This window comes from Parasteatoda tepidariorum, chromosome 4 (genome assembly GCF_043381705.1).
Source record: "Parasteatoda tepidariorum isolate YZ-2023 chromosome 4, CAS_Ptep_4.0, whole genome shotgun sequence".
NCBI classification, from domain to species: domain Eukaryota; kingdom Metazoa; phylum Arthropoda; class Arachnida; order Araneae; family Theridiidae; genus Parasteatoda; species Parasteatoda tepidariorum.
This window is the reverse complement of record NC_092207.1, coordinates 1,209,270-1,236,244: the sequence shown is the minus strand read 5'-3', so window position 1 is coordinate 1,236,244 and position 26,975 is coordinate 1,209,270. Positions and strand designations below refer to the sequence as shown.

At 32.2% G+C, this 26,975-nt stretch overlaps 1 protein-coding gene across 3 annotated transcripts; it reads left to right on the top strand.

The window, feature by feature from the left end:
• The first annotated feature begins 638 nt into the window (after positions 1-638).
• On the top strand, positions 639-26,975 carry LOC107439269 (neuromodulin). 3 transcript variants are annotated; one of them, XM_043051203.2, is made up of 5 exons: positions 639-901; positions 15,542-15,645; positions 17,677-17,808; positions 21,753-21,878; positions 23,176-26,975. In XM_043051203.2, exons 2-4 carry the CDS (start codon positions 15,553-15,555, stop codon positions 21,849-21,851), a joined length of 324 nt encoding a protein of 107 aa, XP_042907137.1. In that variant the 5' UTR covers positions 639-901; positions 15,542-15,552; the 3' UTR covers positions 21,852-21,878; positions 23,176-26,975. The 3 variants fall into 3 exon arrangements, with proteins under 3 accessions (XP_042907137.1, XP_071036529.1, XP_015907283.1); XM_071180428.1 differs by lacking the exon at positions 639-901 and adding an exon at positions 2,654-2,961 and having other exon boundaries at positions 17,677-17,805; XM_016051797.3 differs by lacking the exon at positions 639-901 and adding an exon at positions 2,655-2,961.

Here is a 26,975-nt window from a genome sequence, read left to right as displayed (position 1 = left end):
GCTCTTCGGGCGGCCGGAATAGCTTGGATGGTATAGCGACGGACCCATGTTTGAGAGGTCATGAGTTCAATCCCCGCCATCGGAGACGGGTTGGAAGGAGGTTTTCAAAATGGTGACTAGTGCACGTTAAATCTATCCGGGTCACGTAGTCTACCGAATTCCTATAACAAATCAATACCTGTGGGTGTACTGGATCTTAGATTGATCATGCTCTCGTTCAGGTCAAAATTATAATCTGTGGATGGGTATGTAAATGTGTCTTCCCTGTCAAACAGGTAGTGACGTATGAATGTTGTCTCCCGATCATCCTCAGAGATGTTTCTTACACCGTCGCCAATACCCCATGATGCAGCTCTAGTGCGACGTAAATAAATGCACCTGTATGCTCTTCAGGAAGTACTGCTTATAAGATCTTGTCAATTTGTAGAGCAGATAGATCAAGTAAGAGAAAAACATCAGAAAGATGCATCCAGGATTGTTGCGGAATTCGAACCCGCTACGCCCACGCTGCAGAAGACTTTCCGGAATGGCGAGACTACTCAGAGATGAATAATGTGCATCAATATGCTTCGCTTCAATTGCCAGGGTGGCCGTGAATCAAAGAACTTGATCATTAACAGAAAAAAGTCACGGATTCTTTCTACGAGAGTTACTGAATAGCATCAGCGTTTTGAAAGCACGGAAATTTTAAATCGAGATAAGAAAGAAAAAAACAACAACAATGGTGGTCCAATGATAATTACTGAAGTTACCAGTTGAAAAGTTTATCATTTAGCAAGGGCTTTTAACTTTACATACAAAAAAGCTTTTAACTTTAGAACTAGAGAGGGTCTTATATTTTGCCGGGATGAAATCGGTAACAACTGCTTTTTACTACTAGTCGAAACTTCTTTCGGAAAAGGTAAGTATAGGTACTTTATTTACGTTGCACTGTGGCTGTACAATTGGGTTATTGGCTGGCCTCAACAAGAACTCAAAATTCTGGGAATTATAACAACTGTGCTTACTTAGGTTTGACAATTATGTTTAAATAAGTATTTTTTTTTTAAAATTAAATTACTTTCTTGCTTGAGTAGTAAATATTCAGAGTTTTCGTTGTGGGCGGGTAACAAATATTTAGAAAGCAGATTTTTTTTTTAATTAACAAATGATACAGTAATAATATCAAAATTTAATAATAATATTTTTCTTTGCTTCTCATTCAGATTTTGTCTCTGAAATTGTTTTTTCTTCTCAGTTGCTCTTTCAACTTTTTCTTCCTCGCTTTCTCTCTTTTTTGTTGATAATCTGCAAACTACTTAAGGGGGTTTTCTTCGATTTCTTTCGGATAATTTCATGATCTTCTTCTGCTATTCATTCTCCGGAAAAAAAACTAACGTATAATTTGAATAAATACGGCACTAAAAGTTCAAAAATACATATTTAACAAATTGGAAATATTTATTATTTATGTAATTTAAAATGCTTAATTTAAAAAAAAATAATTGAATTCAATTTTGCTTAATTTCAAACGCAGTATCTACAATCTTATGCTAATTTTATAATTATTTGAATATTAGATTTCTATGATTCTTCTATTCTATTCCTTTTTTTTTATTTAAGTAAAACGAGAAAAAAAATTCTGCCCCTAATATTATATTTATTTAAAAAAAATAATAAAAATTGCTATAAAATAACGCAAAGTTACGGGGATATTTAATTGTTAAAATTTTTTTTTTAAAAATATCAACAGAATTAACTTTAAATTTATTTTCTTAATATACATTATTTACAAATACATTTTACAGAAGAAGCAGCAATTTATCAATCTATAATGAGTTAATAATCAATACGTACTGCCACATGCTCAAATGAGGCTAATTTTGATTAATTAACCGGAATTAGCATAACTAAGTCAAAGAGTTGCTACAATTTATAAATTCTCCTACAAATTATCTATTTTTGTTTAATAGTTTGTTAAGATTACATTTGTGCTCAATTTAAAATGATGTTGTGGGAACAATGTCAATGCTTAAAAAAAATGTCACACCTGCTACAGGAACCCACCCACAATGGTGAATGACCTTAATTAAAATATTTAATAATTTTTGTTTCTGTATTAAAAACTATCTTAATAATAATATCTATTTTTGAATAAGAAATATCTAAACTCTCATGGTAAAAAATAAATTTTCTATGGTGATATAAATGTAACTTTCTATCGTAACGATAATTTTATCAATAGCAATTAAACTTTGGAAAGCATGGGGTAATGTAGGTTTAAAACTACTTTTATAATAAATGCAGCTACATTTTTGTACATAAATTTACCTTTTCTTTGTTGAAATTATATGCAGTATGATAGTATAACATTGGATAATATTTTGCTCTATTCTTACTTTCCATGAAGATTTCTTTTATGAAGATTTATTAAATAAATAGTAGATACTAGTTTACAAGATAAAGATGCATTCATTGCTTTTTTAATTATGCCTAGTGTTTATGAATTTGCAACCTGTTTTGTGTCGTTTAAGTATTTCAAAAGATGATTTTCTATTTAACGAATTTTCCGCATAACGAACTTATTATCGGGATTTAGCGACTTCGTTAAATGGAGGTCTACATCCTACTTACCACACAATAGATCATTATTCAAGTAATGTTTAATTTCGGAGGGGTGTTTTGTACCCCCGAACCCTCCACTGGCTTCACGTTTATTGTGTGGGTAGCACCAAAAGGAAATAATGGTTTAATTGTAACTTTATCTACATCAAATGACAACATATTGGAATGAAAAAGGGAGTCTATATGGAAGAAGACATCGATCGTTGTAATGGAAAGGGTTCGTACTAAAGAGAGAGATCAATGGATCGGCGCATGTGCAGAAGACCCTCCTCTGGAATGGAGAAGAAGAACAAGAAGAAGAAGTCACAGTCATGGGATGCAACGTAAGCAAAGATGTAAAAGTGGAAGACAACAATGGTAAGTACATTGTTTCAAAAAAAGGATTAATTTCTTAAGATTGAGAAAAATTGGCACGTAAAAAACCTTTTCATCCTCCTGCTATAATTGCGTAAATGAAATCCCCGCCAAACTACGAAATTTTCACTATTTCAGACTTGATAGAACAAAATTACGAAATTTTGCTACTGCCCAACTGTGACATTTTTAACTATTTCAAGCGTTCATCAAAAATTAAAAACAAATGTTGATGCGGCTGAAAAAAATGTAGTAATGTTAAGTTTTTTTGGAAGCATTTCTCCAAATATGGTAAACATTAAAAGATTATTTTCTATAATGAATGAAGATTATAAGATACAAGCGCAAAATACTGTAATGTTATGAAATATTCATAATAGCTTCCTTTTTATTAAAAAAAAATAATAATAACCTGGGGGGTGTTTTTTCGGAGGAAAAAGGAAACGAGCACTCAACTGTTCTTTGAATTGTTATTGAGTCGTCCTGTGGCAAACGTTCATTTTGCCAATGTTTAAATCGGGGCAGGAAAAAAAATGTGTTAAAAGAAATTCCAATAATTTACTATTAAAATTATTTTCTGTAAATAATGTGCTTAAATTGTCTTTCAAATCCAAATGTAATTAGCCAAGTGAATTAAAAAAAGATATGCTAATGCATGTCATAGTTCCATAAATAGCCACAGAGCTATACGATATGATTGATATTAATTATATAGAATGATATAAGGATGTTTATGACTGTGCGAGAGAAAATCACCAAATGTCTAACAGGACATCGTATTCCCCTGTTAACGATGTACAAATCGAAATTAAGTAAAATTAAAATATAAGATTGCAATAATTCTCCAGATTTGATTTCATTAATTGACTTCCCCGTTCAATTGAAATAAAATATAAACCAAATCACTTCATCTATAATTTAGTTTTTTTTATTATTTAATTTTCGGTTACTATAAAAACTCTTTAAATGTTTTTCATTAAACTCCTTGCATTTCTTTGCAATTTTAAATAATTATTTTGTTATTGCTTCTGTGAAATAAAAAAAAATTGAATTACCATTAGACTGAGTGATAGGTCGGATTCTCATTCTGTAAAATTCTTTGGTAATATCTCAAAATCCCTTAAAATATGTATAAAAGTTATCTGCAACCATAGTCGTCCAAGAAAAAACGCACTTTTTCTGAAGAAACTTTTTTCATCAAATTTGGATTTGTGCATAAAGAAGGTATACAAATTTTGAAAAGCAGACCTTTAAGAGTTCAACCTGTATAACGGTTCCAAAATTTTTTACTTTAATGTTATGTCACGATTCTCCTCATATCCTTTGAATGATTGGTTAAACTACAATAATTCTTTCACAAAAAAGAACTCGCTGCTAAGACAAATATGTAATTATTTATTAAATAGTTTTTATTCATTAATTTTATGATGAAAAAATAAGTTATAATAAGTTTTATATACTCAAAATTTTTAGAGTTTTTCAAACCTAAATTTGACTTTTCATGACATTTCATAAACAAAAAAAAGTGCTTAAAAATCAATTTAAAAAAATTACGATATAATGAAATTGAAATGAAACATTGTTGCCATCGCCGAATTGCAATACTTCATATGAGTAAACCTATAAATGTAAGTGATAATCATTTATAACTGTGAAATTAAGTAACGTTCATGTTTTTAAAATGTTTGTTAACAGAAAACTAATAGATAGTCATCGTTTTTTAATTCGATATTTTTCTTTTTCTTTAAATTATGTGTTTTAATTTTAGAATTTTATTCCAACCTACTTTATTTAGCACTGGACTATCTAGTAACAGAGTCATTAAAACGTTCTTATCTCATAATTGGGTATAATATAGCCTACGTCACAGGTTGTGTTGTTCCTACTAAATTTAACCCATGAACGGCATTTTCTGCGAGCCTAACTTCAAGCCACAAATAAACAAACGAAATGTTCGATCGTTTAAATAGCTGCTCGCCAGATTTTATTGCATTATAAAGAAAAGTTATTGAAACTAAATACAACTAAAACAAATAACAACAACTACTAATAACAATAACTAAATAAACAACAACTAAATTCCATTCGTTTAGCATTGCGTCATATGTTGTTCCTACTAAATCGAAGTAGTTGTGTTTTTTTCATATTATACCCAATTGTGCTACTGCTTTTAAATTTTAGAGGATTTCTTTTTCAGAACCTAGATCGCGGTCAACAGTTAAGAGATGGGGTCATTTTATTTTTTACTCTAACATTCATGTTAATTCGTGATCAGCTGTTATAATTTAGAGTTTCAGATAAAATGCTAATGAAATACGGATTAAAGCTCTGAAACAAAGATAGGGTTTTTTTTTTATATATATAAGTCGCTGCCGGCTGTAAATTTCGATAATGAATGTGATTCGAAAGGATGGAGTCTTTCTACATTAATTCGTAGCTAGAAATAGACTATCTTATTAAAACATTTCTCCCAGTACTTGATCCAGCAGTTCCCTTGTCTTCTGGATTAGGTTCAAAATGACAAGCCTACGCATTTCATCATTAACAGTCGTAAACCCAAAAGATTGGGTCGGCTGTTCAACGACGGTTAAGATAAAAGAAAAGCTCACATTTAACCATCTGTCCTGTCTCCAGTCTTCCAATAGATTGTTCTTCGGATGCGTCATTGTTACAAACTGGCTCTCTTCAGGGCCAGGATAGCCTGGTCGGTAGGGCACTGGCCCCATGTTCAAGAGCAGCTGTTCAACGACGGTTGCGTAAAAAAAAACAGCTTTCTCAAATTTCTAATTTCAGATACACAGCGAAATTAGCAGGTTTGCAATTAAACACGCAATTATATGCTCAATGCTGTTACTGTTATTTTTTCATTTTCCCTTAATTTATGATAACTAAATAAATTTAAGAGATCTAATTTAGGTTTTAGATATTAAGCCTTTACCTTTAGATGTTACCTTTTTTGTGGCCGATTTAGACTAAATCATCACGGTTGTAGTTTAAGGGGTACATTCGTCCCTAAAATGACATTTTGAGGATAACTAAGTTTTGACAAATCGATAAAAGGGGAAATCGGTTCGTTCCGAGAGTCATTACGCAGTGAAGATAGGCCACTCTGTTGAAAAACGGTTCCTGCCTGCCTTGAATTTCGTTTCTTTTCTTCTCAGAATCACTTTGCATGGACATAAACCACCCTTGAATCCTCATTTCGGGTTTTTACATTAAATGTTCCACTAAAACCATTCAAAGTTTATTTCTGTGTTATTTAAAGCAGGATAACAATAATTGGTTTAAACGACCGTGGTTTCGAAAATCGTTTTTTTTTTTTTTTGTTTATTTACAATATTTTTAAATGTAAATACAGAAGTATATGGGACAAACGAATACTTCAGTATATGGGAAGATTTCTGTTCGAAGAAATCTTAGAAGATATCTATTAGCAGATTTCTGCAGAAATTTTCTAACGCCTAAGTAATTTATTACACGTTCAACTATTTTTTTATTTTACAGATAACTGAAATAGAATTGCATTTATGACAGTTATGCACTGTGCTGTGACATTAGAAAATTTAACAAATATTATTTTATTTTATTTTATAACTGTCGTTGAACAGCCAACCCAATTTTGGGTTTACCACTTCAAATGTTCAACTCCGTAACCTTGTCATTTTGAACCCAATCCAGAAGACAAGGGAACTCCTGGATCAAGTATTGGAAGAATTTCCTTCGTGGAGGACTCTTTTGATGGAACCAAACCATATTTGCATTTTATAGAGAGGAAAACCACGAAAGCCTCCCACCGTTAGCCTGACGGCAAGGGGACTCTAACCCGACTACCTCTGAGGATATGTAACGTCAGCATTGTGGTTAACTACAAAATTTACGTCAAAACTGCGTGTGCCATCGCTGGGATTCGAAACCGGTTTACTTCATTGGATTCACTTCATCGCGGCTATATTAGGAGTTCCGCATTCTTGGTATTTTCGGACATTATAAAATAAGAATAATCATTTGTTACTAATTTATGCTCTTTCAAAAAAAAACAAATTCGTTCAAACGAATTTTGACTCCTTTCTGTCCAATTTTTAAAAGTTGCCGTCCTTTTATATCATATTTCAGTACACGTAAAAATAGAAATATTTCAACACAAAACGTAAAATAAAAGAGAATTTCTTGGAGGAAGGATATGAAACAGTCGGGGAGGGGGGGGGGGCGGCTCAGCTTCAATGAGCAGAGTCAGAACTAAACGGTAGTTGAAAAAAAATACAGGATAATTGAAAATGAATAGAGCGATTACAAACGGCTATAATTATTGAATGAAAGAAAATGTATCGATAAAATGTACACAGAATGTAGAAGGATCTTGTATACAATGTGTCACAGATTTTCTATATGACCTCCCTTGGTCACACGGACAACATCTAGGTTAGGGGTGTCAAACTCGCGGCCCGAGATGAACATTTTTGTGGCCCAGTCAATATATCCGAAGCAAAGTAAAGATAAAATAGAAATTTGAATTAGAAACGAAACTAGCATATAAAATTATAATATACTTTATTTATAAACCATACGGATCATTTTAAATTGTCCGCTCGAAAATGTAAAATTCTAATGGGCTGAAATGGAGTCCGTTTCACACTAAGCTATCAATTAGATAGCACATAATCAGGTTTATCCTATTATAGCGAGGTAAGTTGGTTATCTTGCCCCAAGGTTCTCAATCATATCTGGGATTTGAAAGAAAAAATATGTAAGTTTTTACAAACTATAAATCAAGATACAAGCTTGTTCCCCGATCAAATATGGTTGCAAGATTTATCTTTTATGGTTGATATAACCAAACACTTATTAAATTTATTGTTTCAAGGCAAGGATCAGATCATTACGAACATGTTTGACGTAATTAAAAAAACATTCAAATGTAAACTATTTCCTTGGAAAAGGTAACTGAAAAATGAAGATTTAACGCACTTCCCAACGTGCAACAAGAACAAATCTAGTTTAGATGATACTGCATCGTATCAAAAATACGCAGAAAAAAATTTCAATTCTTAGAACAAAATTTGAAACAAGGTTTAAAGATTTTAATTCTTTGGCAGACAATTTTTTTTTGTTTTCTTCGATTTTCTAAATATAGACTCAGTACCCAGTTATATGCAAATGGAAGTGATTGAGATTCAGTGCGACTCATATTTGAAGGCGAAATTCATTGAAGTGGGTGTGCCTAAATTTCAGGAATATTTACCGGAAAGGTTTGTAAATACTCGAAAATTCGCGTATGAAATTATTTCCAAGTTTGGAAGTACTTATCAGTGAGAGCAATTATTTTCTGTTATGAATGGAAATAAATCTCCTGTCCGAAACCGTATCAATAGCGCTCACGTTGGGTCAATTTTGAAAGTAGACTCGGCCAATAAAATTTCTCCCGAAATAGAAAAGATAATAGCAGAGAAGAGATGTCAAGTATCAGGACGTAAACAATATTTTAATTTTATATATGTTTATTACAATTCAAAATAAAAATATTTGTTTCTATGAACATTGATTTTTTTTTTTTGCCTACCTAAAGTTAAGCATTGCTTATTTGGCCCAAGTTAGCTCACGGTTTGACACCCCTGATCTAGGTAGTCATACATACTTCCGCTACTGTTCCCTTTGCCCCAACTTCCCGTTTCTTCAAACATCCTATGCCAGGGATGGCGAACCATTGGCACGCGTGCCATTTATGGCACGTGACACAATATTTTGGACCCCCCCCCCGATCGCAATTGTTATTGCACTATGAATTGTTATTACACAAATGTTATTACATTATGAAGCATAAGTAACAATTAAATTAAAAATCACAAAAACAAACAAAATAATAAACAACTATTAATAAAAGAATTAACAATAAATGCTAAAAAAAACAATTAATAACCATAAAAAGCAAGTTAACAATAAGTATCTAGCAAAACAAACTAACAGTCTTGCTTAAACTAACATCGTACAACCTAATATAAGTTATTTGTCATCCAATCTGCAGCAACAGAAGTTATCACACTGATGTTATTTTAAGTTGAATTACGCCTTTAACTGAGACATTGCAAAATGTATTACTTTTTCCAATGTAAATAGTTTTGAGTTGATAGTATCTATATTATATAAAACGCTAATACGTACTTATGTATCTATAAAACCGATGATATTTCTTTTCTCGCGTTGGCAACAGTTTTTATTTTTAATTGATAAGCTTCGGCGCGCAAGAGCACGTATTGAGCATCATATGGCTAATCTATATTATATAAAACGCTAATACGTTTTAATTGATAGGCTTCGGCGCGCAAGAGTACGTTGTGAGCATCATATGTCTAATCGGGTGAATTCTCACCGAATTATCAAAAAAATTCTCACAAAATTATCTTCATCGAAGCCGATGCTTTACATCCGGCGCTCAGTACTATTTCATATTGTTTTACAACACATGGTTTTAGCCCTCTGGTGGGAAAGACTTTAAAACAAAACTTACAACAGTTACTTTTCTCAACAACTGAAATTTAGAATAGTGTGATTAAGAAAAATATGTGAACTGTTTGCAATTTCAAATTAATACTGAAATGCACAGGTTTAGAATTTTCTACAGTGAAAGGTTTTCGGAACTTCAGTGTTCAAAAAAGTATACAAAAGCTAGACGTTAAGAACGTATCCAATGAGCGAGCAAAGCGAGCATCGGATTGCGAAGCAATCCGAAATAAACTGCGAAAGCAGTTCCGGTGGTTGGCGAGCGCCAACGAGCAGGGGGCGAAGCTTCCTAGTTTAGTATTATTATTTTCCCTATAATCACGAAGTCAAAATTACTTGACAGCACGTCTATGACATCATTAAACAGTTTTTTTAGAAAAAATGGCACGTTGGTGTATAAAGGTTCGCCACCCCTGTCCTATGCCATCTACAAATGTTGTTCCCATTTCGAGGTTTTTGATTGAAGGGCCTGATTGTCGCCTAGGGCCCATAATTTCTGAGGGGCCTAGAGCCGTGGCTGAATGACGAGACGCACTCTAAGATTCTATGAAAAAATCTTAATCATCAGGTGATACTCTCTATACAGCATTTATTGTTTTTACTCTCCTGTGTCAGTGGGTTGAATGAGACGATTGGATAAATGAGACGATGTATTACATAAATATAGAATTACATCAGGTGTTATATTATAATAATTGGATCAAGTTATTATCACGAACCGGTTTCAGTCGGTGTGAAGGCGATAAAGCTGTATAGTTCGGGGAGAGTGGGGTCAATTGTAACAGGGTACGATTGTAACAGAGCAAAAATTTCAGTTCTAGATTTGGTTCCTAGGTGGCGCACAAGGTGTATTTAATAATTCTACATGTACACTCCTGCTTGCAACCATTTTTATGTACTTTTGAAAGAGTTACGTCACGAAAGATATTTTTACGCTACGCAAGTAATTTTTTGGGGGTTAGAATATTATTTTAAGCAAATAAAAATTATTAACCGAATATGTAAGTGAACCCCTTAATTAACATTTCAAAAAAAAGATTAGTTTTGTTAATTAACTAGCATTTTTTAACAAATGAAGCTGAAATGGCGTCTTGGGGACGATTGTAACAATAAGTAAAGGGACGATTGTAACAGCTGAAAATAAATAGTCTTATGTTTACAAACCATTACTTAACTCTTTAAGAACCACCAATAGTTTCCTATATCATTTCTAATATGTTGCATGTGCATTATTTCATTTGTCACCTTTCACAGCATAAATTAAAAATTTTAAACCCTTAAAGTTAAAAGTTTAACCCTTTAACTCATTATTATCTTTACTCCTAAAATATCATTACTATTTTGATCAATAAAAAAATGCATCACAACTATGATAATATGTATAATTAAATATGTTTTAGTTGAATTTATGAACTGTTGCAATTGACCCCGTAAGTGGGGACAATTGTAACAAGTGCACGACTGTCAAAAATTGTTAATAACTAATATAATAACATTTAAAATCAGGTATTTATTTTTTTTCTAGTAGAGGATAATCTACTTTACTCGTCTGTCAATTAATACTAATAATATATTGAATTTCTTGCTAGTTAAAAATAGTTAAGTAAAAAATGTTATAATTGACCCCACTCTCCCCTATATACTGAGTAATTAAGATTTTACATGGAATCCTAGAGTGCGACAAAAATATGGGTGAATGTATATTGTGCATAATATGTAAAGGGAATTGGTTTTCTCCAGTAGCAACCCTGTTACATCATATACTATTTACGAGAAGATTTGAGCTAGACAAAAAAAGGCAAGAATTACCTAACCAAAATAAAAATAATTGTTGGGTGTGGTCCCTTCCTTTCTTTTAATGCGTAAAATTCGAAACCATCATTATTTCGAATACCTTTACATGTTTAACACAAAAAAAAACACACGGTTATTCATATTTCTAGGTTGTCATGGTAACTGTAGAAAATAAAATTTAAAATCAATCGATTTCATCTTACAATTTTCACTTTATAAGAAAATTTCAGAATAATTATCCCCCCCCGAAACGAGTTTTCATTTCGATTCCAAACTCATTATTTATTCTATGTTTCTTCAAATGCCTTCGGTGTCATTTTTTTTTTTTTTTTTTTTTTTTTTTTTTTTTTTTTTTTTTTTTTTTTTTTTTTTTNTTTTTTTTTTGCTGATTTTTTTTTAAAATTACAATAACAGAAATTTCAAAATGATTATCTTTTATTCTCCAATAAACCAGAATTTGGTATATTATTTCAAGGGTTCTACTGACTTTCAAAATATTTTATCACTTTTCCTTTCAGGATAATTCGAAGTTTTGTATTAGGTAAAAAAAATTTTATTTTGTATTAGGTAAGGAAAGTTTTGGTATAAGTAAACACCTTCTCAAGGTAAAAAAAAGTTATGCAGAAAGAAAAAGAAAGAAAAAACTTCGATGTCATGTAAACACAAGTGTAATTAGGAAAAAAAGAAGTAGAATTATTTAATGTGAAACCCCAAAAACAGTGCTGGATTACCTAAAAGGCCAGACTGGGCCATTGATTTTTGGAAAATAAATTTAAAAAAATTAAAAAAAACAATTATTTAAAAAAAATAATAAATTTCAAATATATATTAATAAAATACGATAAATTTTTTACATAATGTTAATTATATTTATTTATTACTTATTTTAGTTATTTATACGTATTATTATAGTTTATGTATTATAAGATTTATCAATGTTTTTTAAGTTCAAATGTGTTATTTTGATTTGCGCTCGAAAGAATTGACGGCAGTACTATAGCGAGCTGAGACTTGTTTAAACAAGAATTAAATGTTGACATTATTGAGACGTTTTAAATGAAAAAGAAGTTATTGAGTGCCTCAACTTGAAGTGTCTCATAATTTTTTTAGTGTTTTGCAATTATTTAGTGTCTGTAATTCTATTGGATCAATAAATAATTACAAGAATTATTTACTAAAAGGTAAGTGTTTGTTTATTGTTTTATATACTCTAGAAAAAACTCATACAACTGGTCACTTCCAATCAAATTTTATATATTGAAATACTTATAGCTTAATCTTTTTATGTCGTATGAAATTTAAAAAAATTTGAACTGTTTATTAAATAAGTAAAATTAAGTAATTAATCATTCTGAATTTCACGAAACTTTCTTGAACTATTTCAAGACAAACTTGAATCTGTTTTCCCAAATGTTGAACTCTTTATGATAACAAATTGTTCTACGGAGATCTCGTTCTCAAAAATGAAACGAATGAAGAGTGAACAAAATAGTGTCATGTTTCAAAAGCGATTAGACATACTAAGTTTGATGTTAATCGAATCAGAAGTTCTCCGCGAAATTAATTTTGATAACATTATACATGAGTATTGATCGCAAGAGCAGAAAAAAAAATCATTTTTGAATACCAATTTTATAGTATCGCTGATTTTCTAAAGTGTTAATAAATTTCAAATATTTTTCAAAATGATATTATTTTTTAATTCTAATTTAACAAAATAAAGTAAAATTTAATTTATTATTATTTATTTTTATTTTAAGTATGCTTTCTTAAATAAAAAATATACGGAAAATTTTTTTTAACCTAAGGCCCCCAAAAATTCGAATGGCCTAGGGCCCCACGTAAGCTTAATCCGGCACTGCCCAAAAATGAATTCGTTAATAAATCAAATACCGCTTATCGACCCTTAAAACCTCTGATAAGAATTTTAAAGATACAGGAATAAGCTACTTTAGTCATAATATTATTGACACATTAAACTAATAATTCACAGAAAAATCTCGTAAATGATATGATCCATTCAATCATGTTTATTAAAGATTTCAGAATGAAACATTTTTCCATTAAATGACATATTATGTTTGAGAGAGACTTTTGTCAAAATTTGCTTCAATACTCATCATATTAATGTATTTTTTCATCAATAACTATAAGAAGTGACAGAAGTAATATTTATTATCGAACATTTTTCCCATTCCAAACTTCTGACGAAGAATTATTACTTTTGAACTAAAATGATGGCCGATTTCAGCGAAAATTAATTTCTCGGTTACATTTATAAAGCAATTTCGTCTGATCTCTCTTCACTTCAATTATTTACCTTAAAACAAATTCGGAGATTTCTGTAGTTAAATTAGACTTATATCAGCTTTCACCTAAATTTTTTTCACTTGATTCTCCATTGAAAGAGGTTTCTTTAAATATATATATAAATATATATATAAATATATATTAAGCGTTAATATGCATCGGAATTGCAAGTTTTCCAAAGGTCATAGAAAAATTTTAAAGTAATTGCGAATTTGCGTTAATGCAATTAATATATCAGAGAATTGCCAAATTGAGAAAAACCACCGAGAATTTCCTTCAAATCTACCAGTAATTTTTCAGCTTCCTTTTTAATAAAAGAATACTATATCATACAAAGGCGTCTTTTCGGCCACACCCAACGTTCCTGCTCCTCCAGCCCAAGATGTATGAAATGTGCCGAAGGGCACTATTCATTCCAGTGCAGAAAGAGCCGATACTCCCCAGCTAAATGCTGCAACTGCATGCAAAACCACACCTCAAATTTCACTGGGTGCGAGGCCCGTCCCAGTCGAAAGAGGAAAACGACCAAGGACACGCATACTTCTACAGCCCACAGACTTGTTAGCCTCATCAGAGAACTTAAAGACTTGCTGAAGGACCAAGACGTACTGCATCTTCTCACAACTTTAATCCAGGGGAATTCCCCATACAACTGATGTAATACTGAATCAACTCATGCCTCACCTCATCATGGACTTATTATCTGATCCTAACTTAGAACTTTGAACTGTATATGACCTCTGGACTANATATATATATATATATATATTTATATATACTCCGTAGCCCTGTAATTTTGAACCCAAACCAGAAGGCAAGGGAACTCCTGGATCAAGTATTGAGTGAAAGTTGCCTTCGTGGAGGAATTTTTGATGGAACTAACCCGCATTTGCGTTACATGGAGAAGAAAGCCACTAAAACCTTCGTTTAAAAAAGGGCTGATGGGTATTTTGAGCGCAGAGGGTGGTTTTAAGACATTTATGCCTTTATTACCAATATCATAAACATATAAGACAGAACTTTTAAAAACATCTGTTGACTTTTAGCATCTTTTTTCATAAAAAAAACTAATTTAAAATAATATTAGACAAATGGAACGCGTCCTATAACGACCGAATTTATTTGGATTCAATTCTTTTGAAAAATATTCGTAAGATTCAAAGGTTATGTTCTTTTCTTAAACACGTATTTTCAGCTGTATCTAGAATTGAAAAAAAAATTTGTCGACCCAGTACACTTATTGCTTGGATGAGAAATAAATCCAAGCTTAAATATCATGTTTAGAAAACTTTTCTTTAAGGAAAGGGGGAAAAAAACACTTTTAAAGATGACGAATGTAGTGAAATGACTTTGTTACGGTGAAAACCCCATTCAAGTAAATTTTAGGTTGTAGCGGTAAAACCTAGTTTTTACCAAATTGGCTTGGTAAAAGTTAGAAGTACATTTTTCTGCCATGATTCTTTTTCGGCCTTTTACGAAGAATTAGTTGTTCGTCTTGTTTTCGACTTCCTTTTCGGACTTTTTTTACCAAGAATCAAGCTTCTTTGACAAGTTCCTGGTTATTCTAAGTTTTACCATTAAAGCCTGTAATTTTCCAGACTTTTACAACAACAACATATTCGGCCGTGGTGGCTCAGGGGATAGAGCGTTTCCCTTCCGATGAGGCGAACCGGGTTCGAAACCCAGCGATGACTGATGGTCATTTCGAATTGCACATCCGAGTTGCACCGATCGCAGTGTTGACGCAAAATATTCTTAGTGGTAAACAGATCATGGGTTAGAGTCCCCTTGCAATCAGGCTTACTGTGGAAGGCTCTTCGTGGTTTTCTTCTCCATGTAACGCAAATGCGGGTTAGTTCCATCAAAAAGTTCTCCACGTAGGCAATACTTGATCCAGGATTGCCTTCTGTGTTTATTTAAGGAGTTAAACATGAATAATTGTAGTGATTAAAAAATGAAATAAAATATTAACAATGTTTTGTAGGAGGCGATCGAATGTCAGAAGAGAAAGCGGCAGAGAAAATCCAGGCTTCCTTCCGGGGATACAAGACAAGAAAATCACTCAAAAACAACGGTCTACTGCCAGCCGTAAGCCATGCTCTCAATAATATTCTTTTTTTTTTCTCTCTTCATAGCTTTAAGTGTGCCTGTGTTCAGTGACGACAATAATACCTATCTGAAAGTTATACTTTTTTTCTGTCACTTTATATAGATGGTTAAAATTCGCAGTAACGGGTAACTATAGTTCGTTCACCAGGAATTGGCACTTGGCTCCGCCTTCATCACGTGGTATGCGACGATACTATTTCGCTATTTTTGGGATGCGAACTATCCTGAACAAGGTTGCTATTTGGCGATCGTATGACAAAAGTATTTATTTCGCCAACTTTATGTGCATATTTTTAATATTTCATAAATTTGATGATACTTCGCTCCTTTTTTATGATATTTCTCCCTATTGAGTGAATTGTTTGTCCTTTTTGAGACATTTTGCTGGGAAAACAGCAGTTTTCAAATTTAGAATATATTTAATTAGTTAGAGAAAAGAAAGGTATAATAGCAGATGATAAAGCGAATTAAGTGACTGAAAAAGAATTCACTGTTTGTGTTTGGCGCGCATTAAGGGTTGTCTCAATTTCAAGAGCGGAGATGTTTCTCTTTTTACACCCGCGCTGGAATGAACTCTGCGTCCGAGGAGGTGGAGCCAAGTGTCACCTCCTGGTGAACGAACTATACATCCGACTGATTTCTGAGCCTGAACTTGAAAGAAACGAGCCATCCAATATTATTAGACTTGTAGTGTTTTCAATATAAACGCGTTCCTTCAATTGAACTTTCCACGAAAACACCAACAAATGAATCCGCTATCATGCTACCCAAAATACATACCCTCCAACTTATGAGGATTTTGAAAATAATTCTTTCTAGTGGTAGCGAACCAAAGTAGAAATTTTTAAAGCAAATGGATCTCTCATAAAACTTTTATCAGAACTTAAGAATCTAGCCATATGGCCTGCACTTTTATAAGTAATAGTGGACAAGTTACGCTAAAATTAATTTTTTTTTAAATATTAAGACATTAATTTTGCTACCGTCTGAAAAAGATTTCTGAAACTACGGAAATTCCGTAGCACTTGGAGGGTATGCAAAATATAACAAACGGCGCTATTTTTTTTCACAGATAATGAGGGATAACACTCAAACTTTACACTTTATTTATGCTGTGATATTAATTTTGTTAATTTAGTTTTTAGGATCACGATCTGTTAGAATTTATGAATGACAGAAAACTCTTATGAATGGTAAAATAAGGCGTAAATTTAAACACAATAAAACTTCCTGGAATGTTAAGAATTCCATTCAATCAACCATCCTTTGGGGTCAATTCCCCGCCACGGAATTTTAGGAGGGAGCTCCAAACTGTGTTGGCATTCGAAAACAAGCTGAAAAGTTTAATCGGTTTAACATCTGATTGGAGATATTCTTTCTTTTGTTATAAATAAATGATTTTGTATAGAACTTAGATGTTTAAAAATAAAATTTATTATTGTATTATAAAATATTTTCCACCTCTTCAAAGTTGAATTATTTTTTTGAAAATATTTTTGACATTATTTTCTCATCAGCGTAAACGTTATTATTCATAATTATTTTTGACAAAAAATGTACATTTAAATTTCGTTAAAAAAAATTGATAAGAAAAATAAACAAAAGCCATTTTTACTTTAATGCAATACGCTTATACTCCTTAACTACTTAAGATACGCTTTTACTACTTAAGAAACGTAGCAAAATTAATAATTTGGAAATGTTTTTGCTTCTCATCGAAAATTGGCTATCAATTTGAAGGAAAAAAAACACGCACACAAAACTTTATAAGGAAATAAAGAGCAATAGTTTTGGTTTGAATCGATAAATAATTTTTAACGACTTTAAACAGGGAAAAAGATTCATGTTTGAAAATTAAAAGGCTTATTTGAAATATACTAGGTAAACATTTTAGTTGCAAAAAAATTTGAAACTAATGTTTTTCTCTCTTTCTCAGATAAATAGTTTATATGTTAACTAAATTATATTCATTCATGTGTGTTTTAATCATTTTGTCTTTGGGATTTTTAGGTGGAGAGTGGTGCAACATTGAAAGAGGAGAAAGTCGCCTCTACAATACAAAACTCTCACAAAAATGTCATTAAGAAGGAAGAGTCAAATGAAAACACCACTGATAAAAAAGTTCAGGAAGAAGAAGAAGTTGTAAGTGGGGCTATATACACATCCCAGTTTTTTTTTTTTTTTAAATTAATAATGAAGGATTTCTTTAAGAGGACGCTATGATGCCCTTCACTATAAATTCTGATCTACCAGCATTAGTAATTTAAAATTTGGAGTATAGAAAAAAGAGACTTCAGGAAAAACCATGAAGTTTGAAAAGTGGAAAATATCATACAAATCATGGTGGGCTTACTCAGAATTTCGCGTAAGTAATCCTGCCATCATTTACTTTCATTTTAATATTTTGAAGGAGGAAAAAGGAATTTTAGCAATTGAAATTTCATGGTTTACTGTGAATTTCTCTGAACTTCTATGCTTTAAATTTGAAATGTACCCACGGTATAGTCTCCTCTTAATAAGAATACCTTTCTCAATCTATAAATCAGCTTTGTTTGTATTTTAATAAATTGTTCAGAAAGCTACGACCCGTTAATTTATGTAACAAAATTAATCATTGTATAAAGTAAAATTTTAAATTTGCATAGCAAAACTGTTGTTAAAGGAAAAATAGAAGTAGGTAAATAAAAACACATTTGTTTTAGTAAGTTAAAAAGAAACATGTTTGGAAGCTGCTCTTAATATATGTGTTAAGAATCCTTATGAGAGAATATCCTTCTTATTCGCCAACTGTCATTAGGAATAAATATTTCATCTGTACGACTTAAATGCTTTCCAAGAACATTCTGGTTTTTAAAATCACTGCCCCCCCCACACACATCGTAAGACGCTGTAGATCACAAAGCGACGGTCAGAGAGCTGGTGGGTGACCATTTGCATCAGGCTGCGTTCTCTGTTTTTAATGCTCTCGACTTCACAAATTTTATTCGTTTACCAGGAGTTGGCATTTGTTTCCGCCTTCATCTCGTGGCATCCGACGGCACTATTTCGCCATTTTTGGGAATAATCATGAACAAGGTTACTATTTGGCAATCGTATGACAGAAATATTTCTTTCGCAATCTTTATGTGCATTTTCTTAACATTAAATGTTCCATAAATTTGATGATATTTCTCTCTTTGGAGTAAATAGTTTGTCCTTTTTGAGACATTTTTCTGGGAAAAGAGCAGTTTTTATATTCAAAATATACTAGTGGGCTGCGCCCCCTGCTCGCTAACGCTCGCCAACCCCCGAAAATTGCTGCGCAATCTTATATGGTTTGCTTCGCAAACCAAGCTTGCTTCGCTCGCTACTAACTTAGGTGCATTGCAAATGCACAAAATTCTAAGAATTCAAAACAATCATTCAAATCCATATAAAAACTCTTTTTTTTTAAAAAAAATTACATCTTTTTAGTAAATACTAAGTCAGTAAAATAAATTTGAATTCAAATAAATGACATGTGATTCGTTAAACCTATTAGAAATGTGCTATAGTATAATTCGTGATATAAATCAAAAATCGGCAAATAAATTCGTAATATATAAATTCGCGAAAAAAAGCGCTTTCAACAAAATACTAAGATAGAGATCTATCGACAAAGACTACTCACTTCTGCCTAGCTTAATAGTATGAGATTGCCGTAGCTGATGGTCTCTGGTTATTTCAGTTTCCGTTTTTAAAAGCGCTATATGTTGAGCCACCTCAGCTAGATTTGGCATGTGGCATTTTTAGCTGCAATCATGGGTCGATTCGACGTGTAAGAGAAATAGTAACGTAAACAAAACAAAGCAAACGTTGCCACCGGCGGAAGGGAAATACAGCCAAAATTTGGGAGCCACGTAAGAGAATTACATATATTAGATTTAATGAGCTAGAGTCATGAAAGGTATAATAGCAGATGATAAAGCGAAGTAAGTGACTGAAAAAGAATTCACTGTTTGGCGAGCATTAAGGGTTGTCTCAATTTTAAGCGCGGAGTTGTTTTTCCTCTTACTCCCGCGCTGAAATGAACTCTGCGTCCGAGGAGGTGGAGTCAACACCTAGTGAAGGATCGTCGGAGGGGGTGCACAGAATCAAAATTGTATCCTTAGGAAACACCCTTGATAACAGCCCATTGTTCGTCTTTAGTGCAATGTAAATAAAATTGTCTCCAACCTCCATAGTGATTGGCCAAACAGTAAAAACGTCTTTGTACTTTTGCACTCAAATATTAATTCCTGGTCATTCATATGCTTCTACAGTGCTTTGAACAATTATTATAGAAATAAAGGAGAAGGGCTCGCATTAACGAAACACCCTGGATATATATAATATATTTAGGCCAGTTCCTGTGGCAAAAAATAAGAGAAGGCTCACTTTGGAAATAATTATGCAAAATCTAGACCCCTGGTGACTCAGGGGATAGAGCGTTCGCCTTCCAATGAGGTGAACCGGGTTCGAATCCCAGCGATGGCTGGTCGATGTCACAGGGCTGGTGAACAGATCATAGATTGGAGTCACCTTGCTGTCACGCCAACCGTGGAAGATCTTCGTGATTTCCCTCTCCATGTACCGCAAGTATTGGTTAGTTTCATCAAAAAGTCCTCCACGAAGGCGAATTTTACCCAATACTTGATCCAGGAGTTCCATTGTCTTCTGGATTGGGTTCCAAATTACAAGGTTGTAGAGTTGAACATTAGTAGTCGTAAACTTAAAATCGGGTCGACTATTCAAAGACGGTTATAAAATATATAAAAGCTAAAGTAATTTTATAAGTTGAGGTTTTCTATCTTCGCTTGAGGTAGACTTTGCCCTCAAATATATATATATATATATCTANATATATATATAATAACAGGGCTACATCCTTGTTATCATTGTTGTATTCAGCTTGAATGATTCAGTTGTAAACCATGTACGTTCTAAAAAGGTTTATTCAAAGGTAGGCTAGAGGTTATAACAGTACACATCCACACTCCACAAGGGAGGGGGTGTGAACAAAACTCCGGATGGTTCCATCAGATCTTACAGATCATTATTCAGCAAGAGGCATGCAAAAACCATCACTCCCGCATTAAATACTAATAAAAAAGGCTCCGTCTTGTAACCTTACGCATTAAGGAAAATCATTTAATGCTTCCTAATATGGAAGTGAAAGAGGAACAAGATTCTAAAAATAACTCCTCCTTTGAAATATAAATCTCATTATAATTCAATGGTATGTTTTCAGCCTTGAATTCCCAAAATAGAATATTTCTACGCTTATTCTTTAACAAAGACATTTTATGAAAACGAAAGAGTTTTAATGCTTTTATTAATACAAAACTATTTATAATTTTTGTATTACACACACACTCACATATAATAATATGCCTTTAAATGCTAGATAATTTAAGAGACTTAGGCTAATTCAGACAAAAAGGCATTTTATTAATTGACCCATTGTCGATTGGTATTGTCGATTAACTCCTCCCCCACAATATTAACCTATTTAAAGCAGTATTTTGTGGGATTTTTGCATGGATTTTATTGGTGGGGTTTCCATAGCAGGGATGTTTGGATTTTGGCACAGATTTATCTAGTCATGAAAGTATGAAAAAGCCACGAATTTTTGCTGCGCCTGATATTTAAACGGTGATTCTGAAAGGGAATTGGTTGCAAGAATATCCTTATCTTAACGAAACGTCATTCAAATGGGAAAACTTAGAGATTTTGATTTGTTTAAAAGATGGCTCCATTATGAAGTTGGGGAATTTTTGGGACTACCTTAATGCGTACTTCATCTACGAATTATTACCCCTTAACTTCAGAAAATAATCTTTTAATTGACTTCTTGACTTTTTATGGCTCTTTGTGAGAGACGATTTCTATATCTTAAAATTGATAAGAGACATCTGTTTTAAGCTTATCATTTAATATAGAAAGACTCGTATGAGGCATTCTATATTATATATATTTATATGATCCAAGAATAAGTCAAGCGGAATTTCTTGAAAACAGAAATATCTTTTGTCACTTGTGATTGCTGTAGTCAGCCTGATAATTTCAAGACCAATCTTCATTTTTAGGTGGACATCGACCTGGGTGATCCTGATGTTGAGAAAGCAGCTCTTAAAATCCAACACACGTTTAGGGGATACAAATCTCGCAACGTCCCTCAAGAATAGATTGGAGAAAAGAAGAAGAAAAAAAAGGTGTAATGCATTCTATTTTAACTATTATTATAGAATATTAGCTTCTCATCGTCAATCAAAATCAATGGATATTTTCTTCTTCTTTCTAACTAGGAATAATCTTAACAAGAGGATAAAATCGATTCATAATTAAAAAATGTGATATTAACCCCTTTAATTCCCCATGGTGGGATTTCGCACATTATAATACGATGTGAGAGAAAAATGTCTGCTTATTTTGTTTTACATATTTTATAATCTGTTAAATAAGGAAACTAAGCTAAAAGCAAAAAATTATATTCGAGCAAGAATAAAATTGGAGCTCATGTAGTTCACTCACTTTTTATTCGTAAAAAGTTTACAAATTCAACTTAAAACTTGTATATTAGGTTTTGTTTTAGTTCCCTGTATTTATTAATGAAATTTTTAAAAAAAATTTAATTTTTGCACTATTTTCTCATTACGGTCCCGGTATGATACTGGTTCCGGTATCATATCGGAATAAATTTGATACCGGCTTATGAAACACCGGTTCCGGTATCATCCCGAGATCAATTTGATACCGGCTTATGAAACATCGGTTCCGGTATAATACCGGGTCCGGTATAATACCGGATCCAGTATCATACCGGAACCGGTGTTTCATAAGCCGGTATGATACTGGGTCCGGTATAATACCGGATCCAGTATCATACCGGAACCGGTGTTTCATAAGCCGGTATAAATTTTTTTATACCGGGAATATTTTCCAATAGGGGAAGCTGTTAAAGTAGGTAACATAAGTTATTACAGATTTATTCTCCTAAGCACGAACAAAACAAATCTGTATCTTTTTTGTGAATATTTATATACATATTTTCTTGTTATCAAAGCAATATGTTTTTACAAATACGAAGTGCAGAATACGTTTTAAGTGCTAATGAAGAATTGTGTACTCACTCAGTAATATTTAATCAAAATGTATATTGTTTATTAAACTGTACAATTATTTTATCAATAACTTTCATGATGAATACACGAAAGATAATTTAAATTGGCAGCAACTCTTTCTTTTTCTAAAAAAATAAATAAATGTCTGCTTTCTTTTTTAAAATTAAAGCGGGCCAAGTAATTTAAACAGGTCATTTTTGATCTAACAAAAATCAGTTAACTATACCCTATAAAAAAATAAGTTCCACCAGATATTTTTTTCTTTCAACGGCAATACTTAAAATATGTGTCGAACTCCCTTCAATCCAATAGACGAAATACAGTTTCATTTCTTTCTGATTACGAAATCCGGAATTAACCATTTTAACAAAACTTTTTTTTCTTTCAGGTCTTTCAGAAAATTTACATTAATTTTTGAACAATTGGCGTTAACTAAGTGTCAGTCCCTGGTGGTTTAAAAAGAACGTTTATATTCCATCCCAATTTTTCGTTATTCTTAGCCGGATAAAGAAGAATTCAAATGGTGCAGATGGAAAATCCTTTCGGAGCTAATTTAAAAGTTATTACCATGATGTGATATTTATCAAACTGTTGTTCTTTCTTTATTACGTTATACATTTCGTTTTAATGTGCAGTCAAACCCCGCTATAGCGAACTCCCGGATAGAGTGAAGAGAGGAAATTGGATAGTATGAACTTCGGTCTTCGACTGATTATTCTTCTAATTTTTTTGTTTTTGTTTTTTTTGTTGTAATAATTTTGAAATTTCTACTTCAAAATAAATACATATACCGATTTTTAAAACCATTTATAGCATGGAATGTAACAATGAGCATTTTTTCTTATTTGCTTCATTATTGAATTCGTTCAGCATTCAAAGAAGCTACAATCTTCCAATATCTGGACAAATGCTTCGAGTCAAAGCCGATGAATTTGCTAAGCAATAGGGTGAGACTACTTTTATGTGCTTGAATCGCTAGTTAGACAGGTTTAAAGAGAGGAATAATATGTTGTTACATATGGCTTTATTGGAAATATTAATCCATATACAATGTTCAACTTTAAGTGGACTTAAACAAGGAGTAAAAAGGAACAAAATTACAATAACAAGCAAAGAAAACACATGACAAACACATATTAATACAAAGAGAACACATAGAAAAAATTAAAGTAAGAAAAAAAAATATATATATATATACAGTGAAGAATGAGGAGTAGTCTTTACAGAGAGTTCATGTGATCTCTGGCATCCCAGTAAAGTTTACACAAATCACCCCGCTCTTGGGATTGTTTGTCCAGTAAAGGGCATACAAGCAAGTGGTCTGAGTTCATGGTTCCCGAATTGCAGATTTGGCACTCGCTAGATGGAAGGATACCTATTCTGTTGAGGTGCTCTGCCAAGCAGTCATGGCCTGTTGAGAGTCTGAAGTTTGCCACAGCCTTCTTACGAGGACTGTGACAAAATTTCTTCCAACTGTTTTGGATGTTAGCCCAGGGTTTTCCAGTGGATTTTACTGCTTGGCTTAGCTTTAGGTTGGTCTTAAGTTTCTCGGAAAATTGTTTTTTAAGGGAATCTGGTGGAATCGGTTTATTACATTGTGGTTCGAGTGTCCCTTTCTTGGCCAGTTGGTCTGCCTTTTCATTGCCATTGATTCCTACATGCGAAGGGACGGATAGTGGGGAAGTGTTTCCATACCTGATGTTGAAGATTGCGCATCAGCTAAATATTAATATTTTTTTTGTACGCAAGGCGAAGAGTCATAAAAAATAAAAGTGAAAACATTTTTCTTACAACGCATTATTTTTCGTTCATTTTTGTATTTCATTTCATGGGTCATTTATTTAAATAATGTGTAATAAAAGTGGGGAGTTTGGAATCATTATTTAAAATTGTTAATATAGTGAAGTCCCGCTTATAGTGAACCGAAATTTCGGTCCCTTGAAAGCTCACTATAGCGGGGTTTGACAGTAGTGAGTAATCCATAAGAGTTTTATGCAACTAGGAGCAAAATCAGATATATTAAGTGTGAAATCAGGGGGTGCTCCTTAGAATCTTTCTCTTTTTGAGAGTGTCGTTCAAAAGGCTCCACAATTTCCAGCCATGGCTCTTCATATCTGCCCCATCGCAAAAAGGTTGTTCTTTTCTTCTTTTTTTTTTGCGTAGGAGCACCCTGAAGCTTCCTAATCAAAGAGCTCCTTGTGACTCAGATATTGTGCCATTTGCTTTTTGAACTGTTTGCTATTGTAATCTTTATTTGTAAGTGAAGTCTTTGCTTTTCTAGGTCAGTAGGATGGTCCACATTGTTATCTAAGGTCAATTTAAAGAAATAATAATTCGAAAAATGTCCTCCTCACCTAAAATCATCTTACATTATCTAGAACTTTTGCGACTGGTTCATTTCTTGTGTTTCTAATTTTTTTCCGCACTTTAGAAATTTAAAAACGTTATCTATTAAACAAAATAATAATGTTTATCTTTGCTAAAAAAATGTTTATTTGGTTGGAGGTTCATATGAGGATACTATAATTCAAAACAAATCACAAATAAAGGTACATCGATGGCTTTACAAACAAACAGTGACTTAACACATAAAAAAAAGTGAGGAAGTTTCTTGTTTATAGAGCCATTTCTGTACCTTCATTTGCGGTTTATTCACGCTATTTTTCATTCATGTTGTTCAATGCAAATGTTCTAAAACATTTCTGAGATATTAACTTTGAAATGTTTTATACTATAGACTGCTACCTGATGAAACCTAATCTAAGAAAGAATCAGAAATTGACCACTATTTTGTATAGTTTACCAACCTGCATGATCAGCTTTTATGTGCCAATTTATCAAGTATTTATCCACGTTTAACATAATTCTGTTATTGCTAATTTAGTATTTAATACCTCTTAAACGTTTTTGATTGAAGCATTTTTGGGCCGTTATAGTGACATTTTGGAAAACTAAATATTCGTTTTAAAGACAAAAAAAAAAGCTTCGTTTACAATAACAAGTGATACGCGTAGTTTTTTTTTTTTTTCAAATAATTTATTTTATCGTTATAATAATTATTTTTCGTTTAAAGGATAGTTTGGACTTTGTGATTGATAATCCGAAAAAAAAACGTGCACTAGTCATTAAAGCTCGAATATTATTTGAATCAAATTATTTTTACAAATTTCTGTTATTACTAAAGCTTGGAACGGCTTCCTTGCACGCGCCATCGATTTATATTTTTGGTTTATTCTTTTTGTAACACCCTAAACTGCTGGACAAAAGCACTTTCCCTGAGAATGCAGATGCTTTACTACTGTTGCCACCAAAAAGTTTTATAAGATTTTTACATTCCTTAAAAATTTTATCTTTCCGAACGTTTATTAATACCATGTATTTACTTTAATAAATCATTAAAAAGTTTTATTTACCATGCCGTTACACTAAATATATAAAAAATTTTATCGCTATTATACACGTTTTCCAAGATTTTTACACTTTTTTCGCTTGTCTCAGAAGCAGGGAAAAGGCAATTTTTGAACCTTTATATTTCTCAAAAGATTAGTAAAAAAAAAAAAAAGTTTCTAGCTCAACATTTAGCCCAATTACTTTTTTTATACTGGACTGCGACATAAGATACTCTATTTTAATTGTAAAATTGAGCTTTTATCTTAGATCAGTTATTGCCTAAATAATAATATTCATATAGTTTATATACACATTGTACAACATCACACTTGAAACTAAAATTTTGTACACAAGGATTTGAAAATCGATTATTGTTATTCAAACATAGAAATTGAGTAAAAAAAAAAATGTGATTCATTATGTTATTGTAAATCCCTCCATGTAAACATTATTTTGAATTGTCTTTCAGTCCAACACTTAGATGATCGTTATTAGAATTCACAGACATTATGTAAAACATTTTCAAGTATTATTTTGCATCTTTGCGTTGTGTTAACGATGATGATAGATACATGTGACCACGAAAATTGTTTTCAAAATATCGCATCTGGGCAAGAATAAGCTGACACCTAAAAAAAATGCACGAATGACAGTCCATAAGTTAGGTTTCGAAGGTGTCTGAATTTAGAGAATAATTGTTGCTCTAATGGTTCTATTTTATTTTATTGTATGTCACTTAAATTGAAATCTCCGAGATGCAATATTTTAATGCAATAAATAAAAAAAGTTTCTAAACCA

What these genes read in the sequence shown, in the direction of transcription:
- LOC107439269 (XM_016051797.3), top strand. Translation starts at nt 2,916, where the DNA reads ATGGGATGCAACGTAAGCAAAGATGTAAAAGTGGAAGACAACAATG. An exon ending in ACAACGGTCTACTGCCAGCC is followed by an intron (nt 15,646 to 17,676) that starts GTAAGCCATGCT and finishes TGGGATTTTTAG; the next exon opens with GTGGAGAGTGGTGCAACATT. An exon ending in TTCAGGAAGAAGAAGAAGTT is followed by an intron (nt 17,809 to 21,752) that starts GTAAGTGGGGCT and finishes CTTCATTTTTAG; the next exon opens with GTGGACATCGACCTGGGTGA.